General features: G+C 34.8%; 1 protein-coding gene across 1 annotated transcript; it reads right to left on the bottom strand.

Moving 5' to 3' along the window:
* Positions 1-3726: 3726 nt before the first annotated feature.
* Positions 3727-24429, bottom strand: LOC129427222 (inter-alpha-trypsin inhibitor heavy chain H3). The gene is made up of 23 exons (XM_073876434.1): positions 24271-24429; positions 23426-23589; positions 23116-23216; positions 22851-23017; positions 22649-22759; positions 22434-22562; positions 22225-22341; positions 20429-20597; positions 20237-20347; positions 18916-19097; positions 18646-18825; positions 18409-18536; positions 17744-17925; positions 13511-13663; positions 12035-12052; positions 9916-9933; positions 9242-9259; positions 6076-6126; positions 5671-5787; positions 4399-4573; positions 4152-4300; positions 3962-4037; positions 3727-3885 (listed from the first exon to the last, which is right to left on the bottom strand). The coding sequence occupies exons 1-23, from the start codon at positions 24343-24345 to the stop codon at positions 3771-3773; spliced, it is 2706 nt and encodes a 901-aa protein (XP_073732535.1). The 5' UTR covers positions 24346-24429; the 3' UTR covers positions 3727-3770.
* Positions 24430-24796: the final 367 nt, after the last annotated feature.

The raw sequence follows: 24796 nt of genomic DNA, 5'->3' as shown, positions 1-24796 counted from the left end.
TTTAATAAACGGATCGAGGTCATGAACTGATTTAATAAACCGATCGAGATCATGAACTAATTTAATAAATGGACAGAAATCATGAATTGATTTAATAAATGGATCGAGATGATGAACTGATTTAATAAACCGATCGAGATCATGAACTGATTTAATAAACCGATCGAGATGATGAACTGATTTAAAAACTGATCAAGATCATGAACTGATTTAATAAACCGATTGAGATCATAAACTGATTGAGGTTATAAACTAGTTTAATAAACTGATCGAGATCATGAACTGATTTAATAAACCGATCAAGATCATGAACTGATTTATTAAACCAGTCGCGATCATGAACTGATTTAATAAACCGATCGAGATCATAAACCGATCGAGGTTATCAACTATTTTAATAAACTGATCGAGATAATGAACTGATTTAATAAACTGATCAAGATCATGAACTGATTTAATAAACCGATCAAGATCATGAACTGATTTAATAAACCGATCGAGATCATTAATTGATTTAATAAACCGATCAAGATCATGAACTGATTTAATAAACTGATCGAGATCATGGACTGACTTAATAATCCGATCAAGATCATGAACTGATTTAATAAACTGATCAAGATCATGAACTGATTTAATAAACCGATTGAGATCATAAACTGATCGAGGTTATAAACTAGTTTAATAAACTGATCGAGATCATGAACTGATTTAATAAACCGATCAAGATCATGAACTGATTTATTAAACCAGTCGCGATCATGAACTGATTTAATAAACCGATCGAGATCATAAACCGATCGAGGTTATCATTTAATAAACCAGTCGCGATCCAACCCATTCTCACCAGATGCGTACAAATGACAAGCAGTGTGATTATCGTGCAATAGATACGCCAAATTCCGATTTTGCGTGCATATGATACGCCAGTCCTTACCATTCACTTATATGGCGAATCGTTTTGTGTCATTTTATTTATTGTTTTCTCATTTGTTTTCTGTTTTTTACCATTTTCTCTTGGGTTTAGGGTTAGAACAACTTTTTGTTATATAAAAATGACATCCTAACCCAAACCTCTAAGCCCAACTCCAAGCGACCATGGCTTAAATATAGACAAAAACATAGAGAAACCTGTATATTAAATAACCTGCTTAAACAAATCTGAAATCAAACCCTAAACCCAAGCGAAAATGGTTTAAAAAAAACAGAAAACAAATGAGAAAACAACAAACTAAACGCCACGAAACGATTCGCCATACAAGTGAATGGGAAGGACCGGCGCACCACATGCACACAAAATCGGAACCCGGCGCATCCACCGCACGACAACCACACTGCGTGTCATTTGTACGCATCTTGGCGAGAACGGGTAGCGTGATCATGAACTGATTTAAAAACAGATCATGATATTAACTGATTTAATCAACCAATCAAGATCATGAACTGAATTAATAAACTGTTCGAGATCATTAACTGATTTAATAAACCAATTGAGATCATGAACTGATTTAATAAACCAATATAAACTGATTTAATAAACCGATCGAGATTATAAACTGATTTAATAAACCGATCGAGATCTTGAACTGAATAAAAAAAAATGCTAAAGAATATAAACTGATTTAATAAATTAATCGAGATCATAAACTGATTTAATAAACTGATCAAGATTATAAACTGATTTAATAAACTGATCAAGATTATAAACTGATTTAATAAACTGATCAAGATTATAATCTGATTTAATAAACTGATCAAGCTTTGATATAATAATATACTGAAAACAAAATAACATGTGAAATGTGTTCAAGATAAAAAAATGACATTGGTAGCAAAATGAGGTTTATACTCATAGTAGTAAATTGTATATTTATATCCTTTAAACAAAATTAAATAATATTCAGCATTGTGGTCATGAAGTTAAACCTGATTGGGCTAAGAGAGTCTTCAAAAGTAAGTTTGGTAAACTGCTCTAAATGTTGGACAAATAATTTTAGTTGCTTGTTTATAACTTAAACTTAGCAGGTTTTCCTGCTATTACAAAACATTAAAATTATTCCACAACAAAACATTTCTCTGGTTGCTGTACATTTTATGCATTATTTGTCAAATCCAGGCTAAAGTCTTATTATCTAATTTTAATATTCAATCATTGATTTCACTTTAATTTCAATCTTTGACATGGCTCAGTATTATGAGTTTATGTAGAAAACAGTAAATCACAAAAAATGACTTTAGCTCTGTTTTGACAGGCAGGGTCACAATTACATAGTAGTAGTAATCCAGTAGTTATGTTGGTATAATACTCTGGAATGCTGTTATCATTAGTTAATAATTACAGCAAGACTCAGAGCAACATCAGAAACACCTGGTAAAAAAGAAAGAAAAATATATTTTCATGGATAAATAATTTTTTAAACTGGCCAAATCTGTCAGATCCAGAATTAAATGATGGCAAATGTACTTGCCTGCATGTGATCACAGATCTAGTCGAGGAATTTCCTGACTTTTCTTGAATTTGAGAAAGATAATCCATTTAGATCTTTAAACTCCAGAGTATCAGTCCGCTTGAACTTTTAAGGTAACATTTGAGTTTGAGTATGAGCGTCATACTGTGCTTTAAACCGAGATCTACAGTAGTTTAATAGTGGGAGAGGCGAGGCAAGGCAAATGGCCTTTGACCTTACCGCAATGACGCACAGATTTACACAAGGAGCTTTGTTTAACTTCTCACTTAGTGAATTGTCAGTGTCGGGCAATCGATAAGACCTTCCAAAAACAAGGTTGTTCACTGCTCTGTATACCTTCTTTTAGTACTTTTCACAGCCTGCATGAGAGTTCGATATTACAAAAGCCTACAATGTAACTGTAGTAAAATCAGATTTTTCTTCATATATTTTAATGCTAATACAGAAATGTTCAGTCAAATACACAGAATCGAAGTTGAAGTCTTATCTTTGGACCGAGAGATACAGTAGATGTTTTTTTACAGGTCATAAACTCTATTTTACAGTGCATGATGAAATCAGTATAAAACACATACATGTAGGGGCAAAGGACAGAGCACTGAGATGATCTCACATATATCATTTAGATTGTCTGTGTATCTGCAGACTCAAACACAACATCAAATGCTAAACTTTAATTCATGAATCACTATGATTTGATTTATAATAATCCTTAACCTGGCTGTGAGAAGGGGTGATATTGTTAATTAATGCATACATTATGTCTTATATATGTTTTATATCTAAGTCATGCATATTTTGGCCTACTACAAAAAGTACAAGTACTGTAGTATATGAAGAATTCAGATGCACAACCGTCACAATCAGACTCTTAATGGATTCTGCCAACAAACGTTATTTCTGAATGACCTGCGGCTGGGATAAAGTAGTATTTGAAGAACGTATAATACGTGTCGAGAACATATCATTATCTCATTATTGGGAGAGGTGGCTTTTGCATTTGAGCTCCTCATATTTAATTTAACCAATGTAAACCTATATAATATTGCTAGAGATTTACAGTAGTACATCTATAAAACTCCAGCAAACATCATACAGATGGCTGGAGAACATTATTGCTTAGTAGATTTTATTGTGATTTTGTGAATACAGTAAAATATGTGTCAAACTGCAAGAGGCATTGGTTTGACTTCAGTATGAAGACAGATAAGCACATGGATAAAATCCAGCAGATTTTGAGGAGCAAAGAGGTAAATGGTTAAGGTATGCTCTGTATTATATCACAAACACATGCTGTGAACTCTACATGTGAGTCACAGTAAAATCAGAAATCTCTCCGTTCATCACAGCCTGGAACGGCACAAGCCAACATCTGACGACTGGAGCTGAAGGAAATCTGTAGTCTGTCATTTCATCCCTACAATTAGCAGATACATTAATTTATTAGATAAGTAAATGACAACATATAAAAACACATGAATATTTTTACGTACCATGACGCTTTCACATCATTGTCCATTATCTTTAGAGTTGACCCTTGAATCTCCTCATACGAAATTTTGTCTTTTCCTAAAATATTATCCACAGATATTGTGATTAGATCACAGACATGTTGGTTATATTCATACTTGTTGTGTTTGAATGTTAATGTGTAATTATTTACACAGTGTGTTACTTTCTTACCTAAAATACCTGCCAAAGTGACATTTTTTGGTTGTTGCCAAACCGCAGGCCACAGAAACACATCCTTACGTTTCTTATGAAGTACAATAACAACACGGATATTTCCAATCGTAACATCCATTTCATTGTCCCGCAGAATTAATATGATACTGTTGAGATAAAGTCATTATAATACCTCTTCATAGACTGAAAATAGAAAACTGAATATTTAGTAAAACACTTATTTGGGTGAAACTGCTGTATTTACCCCTCATGATCATGTTGGGAAGGTTCCTGGCCCCACAGATACTGAACATTATTCTGGCCATCATTATAATTAGTAGAGTTTGTATTTATTGTCAGGTGATGGTTTGTTTTGTAATGAATGGTGATTTGTTGGAATCCAATTTTAGATCCCCTAGACTTTCCATTCATAGAGAACCCTAAGACGTACACAAAATACCACAGTAAAGATCAGTTATTGTGCTAATGTTTAACCCTAATATTTAAACATCAGTAGCTGGTATTATCTTAAGCGTTTTGTTTTCCGAATTGCATTCGCAAAACATTAAATGTGTTTTCAATATGCAAGAAGCTTTTTGTCATCATGACAAGAAAACCATAAAACAGAGCTGATCTTCATTACGTAAGGAATAATTGACGACGGGCCATTGAATTATAAGAAAATAATGCACACCAAGGTGGTAATGCCGCAGGTGTGCATTATTTTCAACAAATTCAAAGGACCGGAGTCAATTATTCCGCTTATACCACGGTTACCACAAACATTGCTCTGGTGCCTTTTTTTAAGACATTTGAAAAATTAGGTGTGCGGTTTAAAGAAATATAATCAACCCCCATAGAACATTTCTCAGCCAATCAGAATGCAGCATTCAACAGACCCATGGTATAACCTATAATAATATGTTTGGTTCCAATACGCAATAAATCCATTTTGACTGATTTCTGTAAAAATGTGTTTTATACCAAGAACGTGAAAAGATGAAAAACACTATTTTCTGTTATAAACTTTCACATAACATCTTTAGATTGTAATAAGTCAATGTGTTAGCATGACAGAAGCTTAATGCTGTCGTGTGAGAACAAGCAACAGCCGGCATTCTCATTTTCTCCACAGAAGACCACCACATTTATCAATACCATCCAAAGTATTATTTTGTTTTTGTTTGTTTGTTGATCACAAAGTACAAAGTAAATGAGGAAAAGTACGATTCTTAGTGTATTCAACGCTCCACCATTGTTTGTTTACATTGCGTGCGATGGTGCGCTGTGATTTGTTGAGCAGATTTATTGTATTCTGCAGAAAAGGAGGAGTGGCGTTTATCATGTTTTGGGAAAAAAAGGGAAAAAAGATGACAGAATAACACGGCGGATATCGGATTTTGCGTAAAATTAAGAATTTACTTTTTAATACTGACCAGATACAATACTGATTTTGGCAGCAACTATTTTTTTTTAAATGGCGTTCATCGCGTTGTTGAACCAAACTCTTCATATACATGTAAATATGTTTTCTGACCTAAAGCAGAATCCTGTAGCAGTTTTAGTTTGTGAGGAATTGGGACATCAAAACAAAGCGGTTTCGGCTGACCATCAGCAGGCAGCAGGAACCGATTATTACGGACTGCGAGAACTGCTGTAAAAGAAAACAAAATACAATCTCTTAACCCCTTCAGACCTGATTTCTTTCATTTGGCAAGAAACTTTTTCCAGTTGATTTTAAGTCTCTTCCAATATAGAAATGTGTCCCCTACCGTTTATTATACTTAAACAGTAAAAAAGACAAGAAATACATACTGTAGGACTGAATAATACAATAAGAATGCAGCAAATACGTGTTTCATGGTCCATTCCCCAGGTCTAAATGGGGTAACTATGATATGAAATTCTATATTGCATAATGTCTGAAAGATCTTACACTCACCTGATTGAGTAGGTGCCACATATGTAGGTGCCACTTTCTGATTATCAAAAGCTATGAACAACAAAAAAATTAACAAATTTAGCAGATTTAAGACTAAATTAAAGTTCATGGATTTTCATACACACCAGCGTCAGCCTCGCTTTCAAAATCATTTAAAGGAGGACAAGTTATATAATGTGTTTTGATAATTGGATCAACAAATGATTCAAATAATCAGAAAAGTAAAATACACCAATGTTATTTTGTAAAAAGCCATTAAAACAACAACTGTTTCATTTTATCATCTCCTTTCACAAAACAAATAATGCATTACAGTTTTTCTCGATTGCTAAAACACTATAACCAGGCTTTTGTACTAAAATTATAAAACCATAACGCCATTTTTCAAGAAGCACAATCATTTCGCTGAACTATAAACACTACTCACCTGCTTTAACACATGAGTCAGATCAACGCAGTCTCACACCCATGGCGTCAATATTTGACGACACTTGACCATGCGTCAATATGTTGACGCGGAGGGTACCCCTTTCGCGTCATTTTTTGACGAACTAGGGACTTCAATACTATGAGGTACGCGAAATTCTCTTTCCTATTTTCTTACCATTTTCTACCATTTTCGCGTCAGTTTAGGGTTAGATTTACATAATGACATCCCTACCCAAACCTATCCCTAACCCCAATGTCAGGTGACAACTGTTTAATTTCGCGTACCTAATAGTATTGAAGTCCCTAGATCGTCAAAAAATGACGCGAAGGGGGTACCCTCCGCGTCAACATATTGACGCATGGTCAAGTGTCGTCGGGTGTTGACGCCATGGGTGTGAGACTGTGTTGGTCAGATTTGTTGAACTTTTACTTCAAAACTCTACACACAAATCCCCACATTTCTCAATGCTTACACCATCTGGTCATATGGAAAGCACTAGCATTCAAAACTGTTTACTCAAGTCAGCACAGCTTTGGCTCAATTAGCAAACAATTACCAAGATGGAAACAAAATTGAACACACATCAATCAGATCCTTCAATAGAGAGATAAGGGCCTGAATCAGTTCACTGAGCTTTGGAACAATAGATCAACAGAGAAATGAAGGAATAGGTCGAGTAGGAGGAAGAGGTAGAGCAGAGAGAGGAGGAGGCAGATGAGCGAAAGAAGGAGGATGTGGTGAAGGAGGATGAAGAGGACATGGTGAAAGAGGAGGAAGAGGAGGAGGACGTGGTGAAAGACGAGGAAGAGGAGGAGGACGTGGTGAAAGAGGAGGAAGAGGACGTGGTGAAAGAGGAGGAAGAGGACATGGTGAAGGAGGAGGAAGAGGAGGAGGGAAAGAAGGAGGACGTGGTGAAGGAGGAGGGAGAGAACTTGGTGAAGGATTAGGAAGAGGAGGAGGACGTGGTGAAAGAGGAAGGGCGAGACGAAGGGCAAGGTGACAAGCAGTCTCAGATGAAATTCGAGTCACTCTAGCTGACCATGTCCTTTTCCATGGTATGACTATGAGAGAGCCTGAGCAACGAGTAAAGCCTAATTTGAGTCCCTTCACCGTTGCCTTCATCTTCAGAGCCTTCAGAGAGGAAAACAGATAGTTGTACTTACAGTAAGACTGCTCTGTACAGTAACTTTAGTGTGCATACACTGTTGGATTATGCTACTGGAATAAAGAAATGCATAAAATTGCCTCACATACAGATAGACATATCAGTAGATGAATACCAGGGGTGGATCAGGCAAGATAGCGTGTGATGTGGATGAGATTCTCTGGCCTGACCCAGAAGAAAGACGGGATGTTGAGGCAGAATCATTTTTAAAAATGTTTTACAGTTGTAAAAAAATTATTCATTAGCACATGAATGAATAAAAATGTGCTAATGCATACATTGATTGTGTCTTTTTGGTCATATGAAAAGGTTTTTGAGGGGGAGAACCACAAGCAACTTAACAGTTTTGAATATATTGTTTTGAATTTAGTGCATCAGTGTGTAATACTATGTTGTAGTGTGTGTGTTTTTGAAAGCTCGTGTGTGATGTCTGAGGGAAAATGTTAGTTTTTCAATAAGAGTGAATGGTTTTGAGTGTAGAGCTTCATTTTGACCTAAAAATAGGCTCTTTGGAGAATTGTGTGAGGCGTTGTGATACACATTGCAAATAAGAATAAAAGGTGTAAAAAAATCAACAAATATAGCATACCGTAAAACCCTCTACGATCTTAAACATGAATCACAAAATAATTACAAATAAGTGGTACATTTAGCATATTTAGGCACATATGAGGAATTTCAATAGACAATATTAAAATAACTTGATGCAAAATTAATTAAAAATTCTTAGTACATGAATTGTTACCATTTTATGAATAAATTATTAATAATGAAGTCCCAACACAAAACGATTAAGATAACTTCATTTTTACCAATTTAGTTTAAACATTAATTTGAGACAAAACTTTTAGGAGTTGTTTTTGGTTTGAAGATTTTAGATTTTAAAGTCATTTAAACAAGCAGCAATAATAATTTTTTTTCTGAGTAAGGATACAATTTCATTTATCCTTCATTTGCAACACACACTAGACATGCCAAATAAATAAAATAAGATTAAAATGTGTACAAAAACAAACAAAAATGACATACCGTCATAGTCTGGATGACATGGAAGACCAAATTTATGAATCAAGAAAGAAATACAAATAAAAGGGCAAATAAAATGGGATATTTAGGCATATTTCAATGAATAATCTTAAAATAACTAAATTCCATGTAACATTCTTAATAGATGAATTGTCACCATTTTATGAATATGATTAAGATGACTTCCTTTTTAGGGGAACAAAACTGCACCTTTTCTTTTGGTTAATTTTTGTACATTTATGGGTATACAATAAATTGAAATGTTATCCTTTTGGGGTACAACACTATAACCAAAGGACCTATTGTGTACCTTAAGGAGCAATTTTGTACCGGTTAAATTTTAGGGTAAAGGTACGCAATAGATCCCTAGGGTACAGTAATGTACCCCAAAAGGTACAACATTGTGTTATGTTTTGTATACCTGTAAAGGTGGAACCTTAGCAGCGACAGAAAATGTACAGTTTTTCTGACAGAGTTTGCAACACACATGCCAAATAAATAAAAAAAGAATAAACAGTGTAAAAAAATCGACAAATATGGCATACCGTTATACCCTCTACGACCTGAAACATGAATCACAAAAGAAATAGAAATAAGTGGCACATTTAGCATATTTAGGCACATATGAGGAATTTCAACAATATTAAAATAACTTGATGCAAAATTAATTAAGAATTCTTAGTACATGAAATGTTACCATTTTATGAATAAATTATTAATAATGAAGTCCCAACACAAAACGATTAAGATTAACATTAATTTGAGACAACATTTTTAGGAGTTGTTTTTGGTTTAAAGATTTTAGATTTTAAAGTCATTTGAACAAGCAGCAATAATAATTTTTTCTGAGTAAGGAGGATATTGTACAACATTGTGTTATGTTTTAAAGGTGGAACCTTAGCAGCGACAGAAAAGTTTTGTAGCTTTTTCTGACAGTTTGCAACACACATGCCCAATAAGAATAAAAGGTGAAAAAAATCAACAAATATGTCCTTAATTTTTACCAATTTAGTTTAAACATTAATTTGAGACAAAGTTTTAAGGAGTTGTTTTTGGTTTGAAGATTTTAGATTTTAAAGTAATTTAAACAAGCAGCAATAATAATTTTTTCTGAGTAAGGATACAATTTCATTTATCCTTCATTTGCAACACACACTAGACATGCCAAATAAATAAAATAAGAATAACATGTGTACAAAAACGAACAAAAATGGCATACCGTCATAGTCTGGAGGACCTGGAAGACAAAATTTATGAATCAAGAAAGAAATACAAATTTCAATGAATAATCCTAAAATAACAAAATTCCATGTAACATTCTTAATAGATGAATTCTCACCATTATATGAATATGATTAAGATGACTTTCGTTTTAAGGTAACAAAACTGCACCATTTCTTGTGGTTAATTTAGGGGTATACAGTAAATTGAAGGGCCCGATTTTAACGATCGACGCACATTGTCTAAAGCGCACAGCGCAACGTCTAAATGGGCATGTCCAAATCCACTTTTGCTAATTTAACGATGGAAAAAATGGTTTGTGCGCCGAGCGCATGGTCGAAAAGGGTTGGTCCTTTTTTTTAATGAGTAATGGAAGTATTTTGGGCGTAATGTGCAATAAACCAATGAGAGTCTCAGCTCTCATCCCCTTTAAAAGCCAGTTGTGCTGGCACTATGTCTAATCCCTATTTAGATGACGGACTTTGTAAACTGAAAAACAAAGTGGAGGAAGAAGATCCCCAGTTTAAGATTAATGTTAAATAATTGTGTTGTTTTTCACTTGTATTAAAATTGTTATTTTTTTATTAAAACCTTTAAAACCCGTTTTCTTTTAGTCATGGAAGTAAAAAAGCAAGCTTTTTAGTTGCTTTAAATGTATGGCTATCCAATATCATCAAAAAATCACTTACAAGTATTTAAGAAAAGGTTTGTACTCTAAAAATACTTTATTTGTATCAAACAGGAGATAAAGAATTTACAAACGGCTCTCCGCACGTTTCAGTACCGAGCCCCTAAGGTGACATTGGAACAAAAAAATCTTAAGTTTAGATTCATGTGCTCACGCAAAACCTTCATGTGCAGAACTTTTTAAAAAGTTTAGTTTCACGCGGTCACGCGAGACCACCGCGCGGTCCCGCGAAACCACCGCGCGCACGCGAAACTCCTGCTTTCACGCAACCATGCAATAGTTTCACGCAACCGCACGACAGCTCCACGGGACCACGCGACGGCTCCACGCGACCGCGCGACACTTTCACATGCTCGCGTGATAGAAAAAAATTCTGCACATGAAGGCTTCGCGTGAGCACGTGAAAGTTTCAGGTGAGCACATGAAACCAAACTCTATTTAATCTTTGCTCCATGTCACCTTAGGGGCTCCATATTTCAGCACTTGGACAGCATCAGTTTTTTTAAGCATTACTTAAAAATGTTTCTCATCTCACCATATCCACAGGTACAGAGTCATCATATACAATAAATCAGTGAGGTAGCATTTAAAAACAGATGCATTTATTTAAAGCAAAGCATTTATTTACTTACCAGGCTACAGGTGAAGCAGCTCTTTGTGCCTTCTAACATCTCATAATTGGTCCTCATTTATGTCCAAGAGACTCAATAATAATCTTTTACATTCAATCCTTTAATCTTTCATATTTAAAAGTGTTTTTGTGCTGCTGCGCATTCATGTGTGTGTTAAGCAAACCCATCTTGTCGTCCCGTTAAGGCGCATATTACTAATGCGCTTTTTAAATAACAAAAAACATATTGCACCATTGATTTTAGACTTTACACCAGATTTTTGTTGGTCAATGGCGTAGTCTATTTTAGTTGCCTCAAAATAGCAACACGCCAATAATGCGCCTGAACACACCTCGTTTTCAGACCAGAACGCCCATGGGCGCAAAAGGGGGCGCAAATGCATTTGCTATTTAAACAACGTGGCGCTAAACGTGAAAATGATAATTGCGCAGGGTAGAAACTAGCAAAAGACACTTGTGTCGCGCTTGCGCTGCATTGCGCCGGGTATAAGATAGAGCCCGAAATGTTATCCTTTTGGGGTATAACATTATAACCAAAGGACCTATTGTGTACCTTAAGGAACAATTTTGTACCGGTTAAATTTTAGGGTAAAGGTACGTAATAGATCCTTAGGGTACAGTAATGTACCCCAAAAGGTACAACATTGTGTTATGTTTTGTATACCGGTAAAGGTGGAACCTTAGCAGCGACAGAAAATGTACAGTTATGTAGCTTTTTCTGACAGAGTGTGCAACACACATGCCAAATAAATAAAATAAGAATAAAAGGTGTAAAAAGAATCAACAAATATGGCATACCGACAATCCATGGATGAACTGAAACACGAATCACAAAAGAAATACAAATAAGTGGCACATTTAGCATATTTAGGCACATATGAGGAATTTCAAAAGACAATATTAAAATAACTTGATGCAAAATTAATTAAGAATTGTTATCATTTTATGAATAAATTATTAATAATGAAGTCCCAACGCAAAATGATTAAAGCTCTAGTCTACGATGTTGAAAATCGGTCGAGACGGTTGGGAAGTTTAAAAAAACTCATTCCGCCCCTCTGTGCTACCTGATCCCTCCCACCGGGAAACGACCTGAACAACGTCACTCAGTCAAGCTGTGATCACCGGTAGTAAACATCGGAACAGAGATTTACCGAGCAGTAAACACATAAAGCCTTGAAGGAATGAACACTTACAATTATGACAGATTGACGTCATTTACTTTCACAACAACGTTTGGCATATGTTTCCCCTCCTGAGCCTCGTTTACCCTGGTCAAAAGTGCTACCTAGCGCACATTAATTGCACAATAATTATTAGTTAGTATTGCTAATGTTTTGAGTAATTGTTATAGAAGCACAGCGCATTTTGTTCAAATTCCGTTCAGCTCGAACAGAAACCCGCTAGGCCTATTGAAATATATTCAAGCTCTTCAAGATATATAGGCTAATTACTTTGACCCGTGATAGGCGATGCTAAACGGCTAACATTCCAATGCCGACCGGCAGCATGAGCATGTTGTCAGACTGTTTAAAATATATTAATGTAACAACGCACATTATAAAAGTATAAATAAATGCGTACCTGCTCAACAATAAGTCCGCTGTGTCAGCGTCGCTTTTCAGTCTCATATCTCCCTGAAGCTTCCTCCAACGGTCAATGGCGGACCCTATATTAATTAAACTTTGAGTCCGGCATTTGAGTCTCTGTTTTTATCTCTGCTCTTTCTTCTACAGACTTTCTCTTTCTTCCAACCTTGACTGTAGGGACAAGCAGGGTCCGCTTGCTGCTGTCGGTTTGTTTTTTCTCCATTTGTGAGCTGTTGCTACTTTGCTAGCTACCATACACTGTCAGAAATTTCATGTCGCGGGTGGGGTGGTGTGCGATTGGGGTGGAGACGCGAGCACAAGGTGGAGTTTCAAGTGGAGCGGGGATTGGATGAGAGCAGTCGACCAATGTAAGCTGTCCAGCCGGACACCATCTAAACGAGGTTATTAATAATGAACAATCTTTGAAATCGTAGACCATAGCTTTAAGAAACAATTTTGTACCGGTTAAATTTTAGGGTAAAGGTACGCATTAGATTTTAGGGTACAGTAATGTACCCCAAAAGGTACAACATTGTGTTATGTTTTGTATACCTGTAAATGTGGAACCTTGGCAGCGACAGAAAATGTAGAGTTTTGTCGCTTTTTCTGACAGAGTTTGCAACACACATGCCAAATAAATAAAATAAGAATAAATGGTGTAAAAAAATAGACAAATATGGCATACCTCTATACCTACGACCTGAAACATGAATCACAAAAGAAATACAAATAAGTGGCACATTTAGCATATTAAGGCACATATGAGGAATTTCAATAGACAATATTAAAATAACTTGATGCAAAATTAATAAAGAATTCTTCGTACATGAATTGTTACCATTTTATGAATAAATTATTAATAATGAAGTCCCAACAAAAAATGATTAAGATAACTCAATTAATTTTTACCAATTTAGTTTAAACATTCATTTTAGACAAAAATTTTAGGAGTTGTTTTTGTTTTGAAGATTTTACTTTTTTTTTAACAAGCAGCAATAAATTTTTTTTTTTTTTTGGAGTGAGGATCCCATTTTATTTATGCTTCATTTTCAACACACTAGACATGCAAAAAAATAAAATAAGTATAAAATGTGTACAAAACCAACAAATATAGCATACTGTGATGCATTGGACCACCTGAAACATGAATCACAAAACAAATACAAACAAGTGGCATATTTAGCATATTTAGGCACATATGAGAAATTTCAAGAATTAAAATATTAAAATATTAAAATAACTCGATGCAACATTAATTAAGAATTCTTAGTACACGAATTGTTACCATTTATGAATAAATTATTAATAATGAAGTCCCAACAAAAAATGATTAAGATAACTCAATTAATTTTTACCAATTTAGTTTAAACATTCATTTTAGACAAAAAAAAAATTTGTTTTGAAGATTTTAGATTTTAAAGTACTTGAACAAGCAGCAATAAATTTTTTTTTTTTTGGAGTGAGGATCCCATTTTATTTATGCTTCATTTTCAACACACTAGACATGCAAAAAAATAAAATAAGTATAAAATGTGTACAAAACCAACAAATATAGCATACTGTGAAGCCATGGACGACCTGAAACATGAATCACAAAACAAATACAAACAAGTGGCATATTTAGCATATTTAGGCACATATGAGAAATTTCAAGAATTAAAATATTAAAATAACTCGATGCAACATTAATTAAGAATTCATATTACACAAATTGTTACCATTTATGAATAAATTATTAATAATGAAGTCCCAACACAAAACGATTAAGATAACTTAATTTTTTTCCAATTTAGTTTAAACATTAATTTGAGACAAAAAATTTAGGATTTTTTTAACAAGCAGCAATATTTTTTTCTGAGTACGGATACAATTTCATTTATCCTTCATTTGCAACACACTAGACATGCCAAAAAATAAAATAAGTATAAAATGTGTACAAAACCAACAAATAGTGCATACCGGGATACCCCGGAGCAGTGCTTCCAATCCTGGTCCCCGAGGCCCCCCCGACAGAAAGCTCCAGATGTCTCCCCATCTAAAACACCTTATTTAACCCATCAGCCTACTTCAAAAATGGTAAACAGGTCTCCCTAACAAGCTAATGAGTTAAATAAGGAGACATCCAAAACCCCCCGGGAGGGGGGCCCCGAGGACCAGGACCGGGAACCCCTGCCCCGGAGGACCTGGAAGACCTATTATATGAATCAAGAAAGAAATACAAATAAAAGGGCACATTTTGGATATTTAGGCACATATGAGGAATTTCAATGAATAATCTTAAAATAACAAAATTCTGTGTAACATTCTTAGTATGTGAATTGTCACCATTTTATAAATACGATTAAGATGACTTCCTTTTTAGGGGAACAAAACTGCACCTTTTCTTTTGGGTAATTTTTGTACATTTATGGGTATACATTAAATTGAAATGTTATCCTTTTGGGGTACAACACTATAACCAAAGGACCCATTGTGTACCTTAAGGAGCAATTTTGTACCAGTAAAATTTTAGGGTAAAGGTACACAATAGATCCTTAGGGTACAGTAATGTACCCCAAAAGGTACAACATTGTGTTACGTTTTGTATACTTGTAAAGGTGGAACCTTAGGGTACCACCCCAATGACAGAAAATGTACAGTTTTGAACCTTTTTTTCTGACAGTGTTTGCAACACACATGCAAAAAAATAAAAAGAAAATGCCATACCGCGATGCCTTGTACGACCTGGAAAACCGTAATTTATGAATCAAAAAAGAAATATAAATTAAAGGGCACATGGATATTTAGGCACATATGAGAAATTTCAATGAATAATGAATAAGATTCTTAGTACATGAATTGTCACCATTTTATGAATACGATTAAGATGACTTCCTTTTTACAAATTGAGTTTAAACATGATGACATTAATTTGAGAAAAGGTACAAAAGAGGTACAAAACTGCATCTTTTCTTTCGGTTAATTTTTGTACCTTTTAGGGTACAATATTATACCCAAAGGACCTATTGTGTACCAATTTTGTACCGGTTAAATGTTAGGGGTACAAAACAGTTAACTGTACCTTTAAAGGTACGCAATAGATCCTTAAGGTACAGTAATGTTCCCCAAAAGGTACAACATTGTGTTATGTTTTGTATACCTGTAAAGGTGGAACCTTAGGGTACCACCCCAGTGACAGAAAATGTACAGTTTTGTACCATTTTTTTATAGTGTTTGCAATACACATGAAAAAAAAGGAATAAAATGTGTACAAAACCAACAAATATGGCATACCGTAATGCAGTGTACGACCTGGAAGACCAAATTTATGAATCAAGAAAGAAATACAAATAAAAGGGCACATTTCAGATATTTAGGCACATTTGAGAAATTTCAATAGATCTTTTTCAAAATGTTCATGATTTGTGTTGCTTAAACATCTTATTTAACATTCTGATAGAGTAATTTAAACAACCAGTAAGAAATATTTTTTATTTATGAATGGGGATTCAATTTCATTTATCCTTCATTTAAAAATAAACTGTTCACAAAACCAACAAATATGGCATACCTGAAACGGCTGATAAACCTGAATCATGAATCAAGGAATCTAAATAAGCGGCACAGTTAGGATATTTAGACACATTTCAATAGATAATATTAAATAACAAAATTTCCTGCAACATTCTGAGTGAATAGCTTGTCATCACTATTTTATACCTTACCATAGCCTGTTCGAGGAGTTAATGACGGATCTGGCAAAAAAAAACATTAAAGAGTAAATCCTTTACAGAATTTATATACAATGTAAAAATTTGGTACAACATGTAGCTTTTAGTTACTAATATGCACTCTTTGTACAGTTTGTACCTCTGAGGTACTATTATATATAATATTAGCATTAGAAATAAAGTCAGTCTTTAGAACAGCTACATCATTATTTGTTTGCAAATGCCACATTGTTTGATATTTTGTTATACACAAAACGAAGACATATAAAGTGAAATATTTAATTTGATATAAAGGAGCTATTTAAATCAGTGGTTCCCAACCTTTTCACTAAATTTATTCCCACATTAAATTAAATTAAATGACTAGACAGATGCATATTCACTACCAAAATGACAAAAAAAAGAAATCTTGATTTTTGCTTGTTTTAGTTTATTTTAAAGGGACACAAGGCAGCATTTTATGTTAATAAATCATCTTCGTAAGTCGGTATATGGTTAAATGACTCATTACATGACGAATGAAGACTCTCTATTGATTGTCGAGCAATCTATATAAATTCAGCACCATCACCATGGACAGCACCTTGTAACGTCATACATAGGAAAGTATACCTTAAGAATCCCGTTAACGTACAGTTCGGGAAACACGCCTACAGTACAAAGGGTATACCTGTAGTTAGGTTTAACTTAAGCGCTAAGAGACAACGTTATCGGGCAACCCAGCCCAGATCTCTGCACTAAATGACAGTGCCGTGATTGGATATTGCAGATAAAGGTGCGGTATTATCCCCTTCTGACATCACAAGGGGATATGTTAATGACCTATTTACATGCTTGCAGAGAATGGTTTACCAAAACTAAGTTACTGGGTTGATCTTTTTCCCATGTTCTAGGTTGATAGAAGCACTGGGGACCCAATCATAGCACTTAAACATGGAATGTCAGATTTTCATGATATGTCCCCTTTAAGTCATCTTGAGGCCCTCTTGGAAATCTGCTGAGGCCCCCTGTGGGCCCCAAAACCCCTCATTGGGAATCACTGATTTAAAGGAGCTATAAGATCTGTATATCTTATGTCACCACACAAGAGCAACTGATTTTAAACTCGCTATGTTGCTGTTACTTTGTATTTTGTTGTGCAAAATTATGTTACTACTGTAATGTACTAAAGAATAAACATTTAAGATATACACAATTGAACTTCTTACATCTAGAAACTGCAGGTCTGTGTGATTCCTTTCCCTCTTTGGGTTTGTCTGCAACCTCCACGTCACCTTCCTGTGGCTTGGTAACAACCATAGATGTGAGAGATGTAACAAACTGATATTTGAGTGAAAGTTTGAGAGCTTCGTTCTTTACAGCCTCTTTTTCTGGACCTTCAAGAAGAACACTGAGACAAAAACAAGGAGAGAAATCAGACAGACAGTCTAGGTTTACAACCTTATATTATTTTAATCACTGTCTTGTTACCTAAAAAATAACATCATTTTGAAACATATCAGCAACTCCTACTGATAGCTGGGATTGAAAACATTTTTACACAGCGAGTTTACTTGTAACACAGTGTTGCAACTGTGTAACCACCTATGGGGTAAGTTGTCACGTTTGCACTCCTGTCACTTTCGGTGTAATTGTATGATGACGGTAGGTCCCACAAACAAACTTTAAGGGTTTGTTTGTAAAAGAAATGTGTGTGTTGATTGTGTAAAAAAAATAGTAAATCATTTTTAAATGATAGAGCCAAAGCCAAAAAGCATTAGTTTGTGCCCCACACTATTTGTTTTGTCAAGTTACTGTATTAGATTGGGTTGCATTATAAGACAGAATATTGTCAGTGTCCAGCTAAAAAAACGTCTGTAAATTATAAACTTACTGTTTGTCCAGAAGTTGTTTCACTGTAAGGTAGGCCCACAGTCTTTCCACAAAATCTTCATGTTCAGATGGGACATCAATTACATCTTTTGTTGTTACAGTGTTTTGGTACGTCACCTTACTGCCTTTCTGCACCGCAATAGTTAACATTGTCGTCATGAATACTGTCATATAGGGGAAACTTTATGAACTGCTTTAATCCAGAAATATCGATATAAAACATGGGCCGGGATCTTACTGATATTGCGATGACTTCAGTGCTGATGCTCTCCACATTGTTGTCTGTAATTTGACCGGATACCACAATTTCAGAGCCGTTGAAGTACAGGGCAAAATTGTTCTGGGTAAGATTTGAGACTCCTATGTAGTTGAGTTGAATATCAGTTAGGAGCGGGATGGCAACTTCATCATAAAAGCCCTACCAAACAAATAAAGAGTTAAACATGCTTCAATACATGGCAAAATTCAGTATTGTTGGTGAGTTTAGAAATCATTCACTGTTTTGCACCTGCAGCTGTAGATCAGCATCAGAATCCTCATATATTCTGCGAGCAACTCCATTATTTTCCAGTGACATTTTTGTTAGGAAATCAAAATTCACATCATATCCGAAACCAAGACAATAGAGGGGAAACTTTGACTCAATGGCCTTTCTCACATTAGACATAATCCTTTCTGTGTTGGTTTCACCTGTAAGAGAAGGAAATTCCTGTTATAATATATATGTTTTAATAAAGTGAATTTGTGACTCTTTACATTAAGTCCGTCCATCTAAATGGGAAAATGCGCTGCATTAAATTCTCCAACACAGTATCACGAAATTACATACAGTACCTATAGTCATGTAAATTTGTGAGTCTTCCGTGACACTGACACATTTTTCTGCCTGTTTGGGTGAACATGTCACGCATTTCTGTTTACTTTTGTAACTCAACTGTTTTGTCCTACTTTCTTACCATTGATGCTTTGGTTTATGGTTAGATTTACCTAAACCCAACTTTGACCCTAATGCAAGGCGACAATGGTTTAAAAATCATAAAATATAAAAAATAAATCATGAAAAAAGGTATAAATCAATACTTAAAGTGACATCCTAACGCAACCACCAAATCGAACCCTAAACCAAAGCGTTGTTTGAAAATAGAACAAAACAGTTGAGTAACAAATATTTGACAATGACACATAAACAGAAATGTGTTACATGTTCACGCAAAAAGGTGGAAAAACGTGTCAGTGTCACAGAAAAGACAAATTTACGTGACTATAGGTAAATAATTTCATGATACAGGGTTTAATTACTGTATCATTTATTCATGAGATTACCGGATAACACGGACCACTGTGTGGATACTCATAACTGTCTGATAGTGTTAAGAGGATGGAAATGAACTTTTTCCCCACCATTGACAAGTTATCTCGTCAATTAAGAGAAAACCTTTCCACTAGATGGCGCTCTTACCCAATTTATAAAAAATGAAGCAAAACCGAATTTAATTAATTTTAAACTCCATATGTTTTGATAATCATTCTAAATATAATCTCTAAAAAAATGCAATTATTTCAGCATTTTGTTTAAAATTTTGTAGAAGAAACCTACCCATGTTTAAGAGGTTATAAAAAGAGAACAAATAAAGATAGGATGAAAAAAAATTCCCGTTTTGTTTGTTTGTTTGTTTGTTTAAAAGCAGAATGTATGTTCTTTCATTTGATATATTTGTATGTTTATATATTTGTAGAAGAAAATTGGCGGGGAATGAGTTAACTCTTTAGCTTGTGTTCAGTGGCTGAATGTTTGCAGTGATCATGTTTATCAGTGTAATTTTTTTTGCCTGATGTTGGATCTCCATCGGTCAGAAGAATAAGGATTGAAGCAGATCCAGCTTGTGGCTGCTGTTTGAACATATTTACTCCTTCTAACACCGCAGCATTTATGTCCGTGGCTACAAGAAGATAAAAATATTTGTGTTATTTTTCATTATATTACAATTTTCCAATCTTGCCATCTCCCATTGAGAACTGACTTCCTCTAGCTGTAATCTCCTGCACAAATGATTTCGCGTCATCCAGGTTTGCCTTGGTAGCTTTAAGGAGTTCACGCTTCCACAAATCAACTCGACTGTCAAACGTGATCAATCCAAAGTGATCGTCCTCAGAAAGATCATTCAAAATCTTTAGCAGTGCCAAACGTGTCTAAGAAAATTCACAGAATTGGAAAATTACTGAAATCCTTATTGTCTTTAATGCAGTAAATTCCAGTCCTCTTTTAGGAGTCTGACTATGAAATCATTAGTCATTTTGTTGTAATAAATGTATATTATGTACTGTATACGTGTTAAATATTTATTCTAACATTTTTGCATATATGATAAATATAAAAACTGAAGCTCTTTTGCTAGGCATGGATAATTAAAACAGTGCAAAAAGAAGGATTTGTGACAACGGTTGCAAAGATATTTAACTTGTTTTATACAACAGTTCTTTCTGGTTCTCGAATCTGATTGGCTAAGAGCTATACGATATTGTGCTGATAACGGCACTGTAACCGCTTCACCTTTCGTATTATTCCGCCACCTAGTGAATGGAGGTCCTAAGCAGGCTCATCTCTGAATGGAAAAACACAGATGCGCTGTTTGAATCACTCTCCGTGTGTGTGTCTCATTAGTTTACTAGCTCATAAATCAGTCTGTGAATCCCCAATCAGAAGTTATTATTCCGTCAAAGATCAGCGCTCTTGTATGTTACGTTAAAGTTAATGGAGGAAATGTCTTGTCACATCGTGTGGACGATTAACACTTGGAAAGAGGAATATAAACACTCGTTTTTTTTCTGGAGCTATATTTCTTATCAGAACGCGAAAACACCGTGGAACTGCAGGTAAGCACCGCAGCTTTTAAATGTGGACATTGATCATTTACTTTATCGTGACTATTAAAACATGTTATGAGATATCGCCACTGGTATATTTATAAGCAGCATGCAAAAACATCTTTCTGACACTTATAAAAAACCGTTTTGTATAGTACTGACAAGAACAAAGTTTAATAATAATAATCGAGTGCTCGTATCGCGTTAAGAATAAATGAGAAAGCAATAGTAACGTTACACAAGTATAGTTTTATTAACTTTTACCTCGCGCCAAAACAATAACAACACAAAAGACACTAAATATGAATAAAAAAACAAGTACTAGTTTGATCATGACACCAAATACTGCTGATTTGATCTCATTTTGACGATCATAAACAAACAAGGGCAACATGAGAGCCAGGGATTCCCTGTCAGAGATGTAGCCCAGAGAGGGCGGTGGTCAGTGGCGCGAGTGAACACTGATGTCCGCTCATGCTTTGGTTCTCATTCGTACCGAATCTCACTAAGCAAACGTTCAAACAGGCGCTATCTTTACTAATCGACTGCAGATTTAAATATAATACAGATACATTCTCGACTGAACTAATCTTAAAACTACACTTTGTGACCAAGAAACGGTAATATAAAGTAACTGCTTTTCCGTCCATTGAGTTATTATGAGATTTAAAGCAGCCGAAAGTGTTACCTGTCATTCTGGCTGCCCTCAAATCCGTGGCAGAAGAAGTAGTTCTCAAACAAAGAGGCTTTTAAAATAACTCCGTTGTTGTTTTCTAGTTTTCGTTTTTCAAACGTGTGCCGTCGAACTGTTGTATAAAAGCAATATCGCTCTCGTGATGATATAGAGCTATATCACACTCCTACTCGAGCGATATTGCTTAAATAATCATCAAGCTCTCTAGCAACTAATCTAAAGCTTTCATAGGTGGTCAGTAATTCACATTTTATTTACCTGCTCAATTTTTTTGCCAAGCATGGAGCCACTTCGGTCAATGATAAACACCACATTTTTGGGAATACGTGGAAGATCTGAGGGTGCAAAGTTGTGGACGAAATACCCATTTGATACCTGAGAGAAATTAAATGGGATTCAGGATTACGCTCAAAATAAGTTAGTATGTAATTTACACATAATTTATTTTCCCACCCACTGAAACTCACTTTCATTTCACCATTAGGATTTTGTCTCTCAACATCATATGTAATGAGCAGGTCTCCTTTCAGCCCATTTTCATCACAGTCTTTGCATTTGGTCTGCTGCTCTCGAGTGGGGTAAAAGGTCACCCATGCCTGAAATGTTCGGATTGATCACTTGATCACCTTGTGAAGTGTACATGAATTATAAAATAACTGTATTTTTATAATCTATTGTTTACATCACTGTCAGCTCTTGTAGTTTTGATGGCATTGGCCAGATCATTGGTGCTCAGACCTCCTGTCACCTCCAAGTAGGAAATTCCTGGTTTCTCATGGATGTGTACGTCAATCTAATATAAAGACAGACATATGCTTAAACGCATATAAAATAAAGAGTTGTATTTAATGCACCACATATAATGTATTGATATTTTTTCATACCTTGAAATCTGCCACCGTCTGCATTGGTTGGGCATAGATGAGCAGTTTATATTTGCCAAGGCGACGCGTTAGCAGTTCCTCATAAGTCAACTCAAAGGTGACTTTACTGAGAGCGGCCACATTCACTGATGTTTTAAATTCTTCTAAAGTCCTTCCAACAGACTTGAGAGGAAAATTACACCCATCATATTACTGCTCTTCCTATAAATACATACTTTATAGATGTGTGAATGATATGTGTTTGTTTCAAATGATCAATACTTGATGAGTCCAGCACTTTGTCCTCGTGAAACTGCTTGACTGTACTGCTGCTGAGCGTCTGCTTTCTCCTTCACAACTCCATCATAGCTCTTTCCATCTATGGTCCTGCAGGGAAATTTGCCATTATTTGTAAAAAAAAAATGTTTATAATTTAACTGTTATACATTAGGGGACAAGTAATTTGTTCACACTTTATATGTCATGACAACATTATTTGAATTTTGTTCTTATTTGGTTAAATCCTCAGCCTAAATTAAACATGCTAGTAATGACTCTCTTTCTCTTATCTCAAATTGCGTAATATATTTACCCACATTCTGAATTTGCTGATGAAGGCATTCTTGGGTATTTTCACTTCAAAGAAGATCTCCTGAGATTCATTAAGTCTGTTTGCCACACGGCTTGTGATGATTGTGGTGGCGTAGCGACTGGTCACAGTAGAGTTAATATAGAAACTGTAAATATTCACATCTTGTGTCTGTGTTGAGAAATCAGAAAGTATCATTAAAGTGTAGTCATGTAGAAATGGGTGATATATATGTACGCCTTCTTTTTGCATGCACAAATATTTACTTTTCCAGTAAAGGGCAAATACAGGTTAATGGTTAAATCTCAGTGTGGTGACACAAAGTTCAGTTTTACTTTTTGGTAAACAATGAATTTCTCTGGCTTACTATAGAAACTTGGGACCGCTATGCTCATTATTTGTAAGTCACTTTTTATAAGCGTTAGGGTTAGAAAAGAAAATTTATGACTTAAAACATACCAAAACTTAAAATCTGAATTAAACAAAACATATTAAATTATTTAATTAAGTGCTGTTTGTTTAGTGTCTTTATTTTACTAATATTTAATTACACAGAATTTATGATAAATTAATTTATTTTATAAAATGTCATTAAACCCCCCTTACAGCACCCAGTTTAAGAACCACTGTGTTAAATAAATATACAGTGAGAGCAACCAAACAGATTAAAGTAATGCTCATCTTTTTAGTGAAAAAAATAGTTCAAAAATACACAATGAATAGATATTAATCAATTCTTAGATTTTAAAATAATGTTACGATCTAAAACATCTATTTAATTCATATTTCTGTTTGTTTTAGACTACTATTTTATTATTTTTGACTTTATAATTTATATGCAGTGACCCTCACCTTTTTAACAGGAGCTGAAGAGGCGGAGATGAGAAAGAAGCCCAACAGAATCAATCTGAGTGCTGGACGAGTCATTGTGACACTGAAGGAAAACTCACAATGTCTCAAAAAATAATGCGTAGCTACAGGACAGAGGGGGCAGGCGAATGTCAAGACCCCATGGTATGATTGGTTATTATCAAGAGGATGCAGAAACCTCCCACTTCATTTAGTATTTGTAATGTTGTTTCATTCAGAGGTCATCATCTCTACCCTTACGAAAATATATTTCAAATTAATTTTATTAATATTAGGGCTGGGCATAGATTAATCTAGATTAATCTCATACAAAATTAAAATATTTTTTTGCATAACATATGAGCCTGTGCCGTGTGTAAATACCATGTATACCTTAACCACACACACATACATATATATACATCAGGGACATGCACAGGAATTTTGAGGGGCAGTTGCTCTGACCTAAAAAAGGGGACCCCCCGCAAATAAAAATTAAAACTCACGGCCTATATGAACGACTGAGAAT

The sequence above is a fragment of the Misgurnus anguillicaudatus genome, chromosome 14 (genome assembly GCF_027580225.2).
Source record: "Misgurnus anguillicaudatus chromosome 14, ASM2758022v2, whole genome shotgun sequence".
Classification (NCBI taxonomy): Eukaryota; Metazoa; Chordata; class Actinopteri; order Cypriniformes; family Cobitidae; genus Misgurnus; species Misgurnus anguillicaudatus.
Note: the sequence above shows the minus strand (reverse complement) of the source record. Positions and strands in the feature narration are given on the sequence as shown.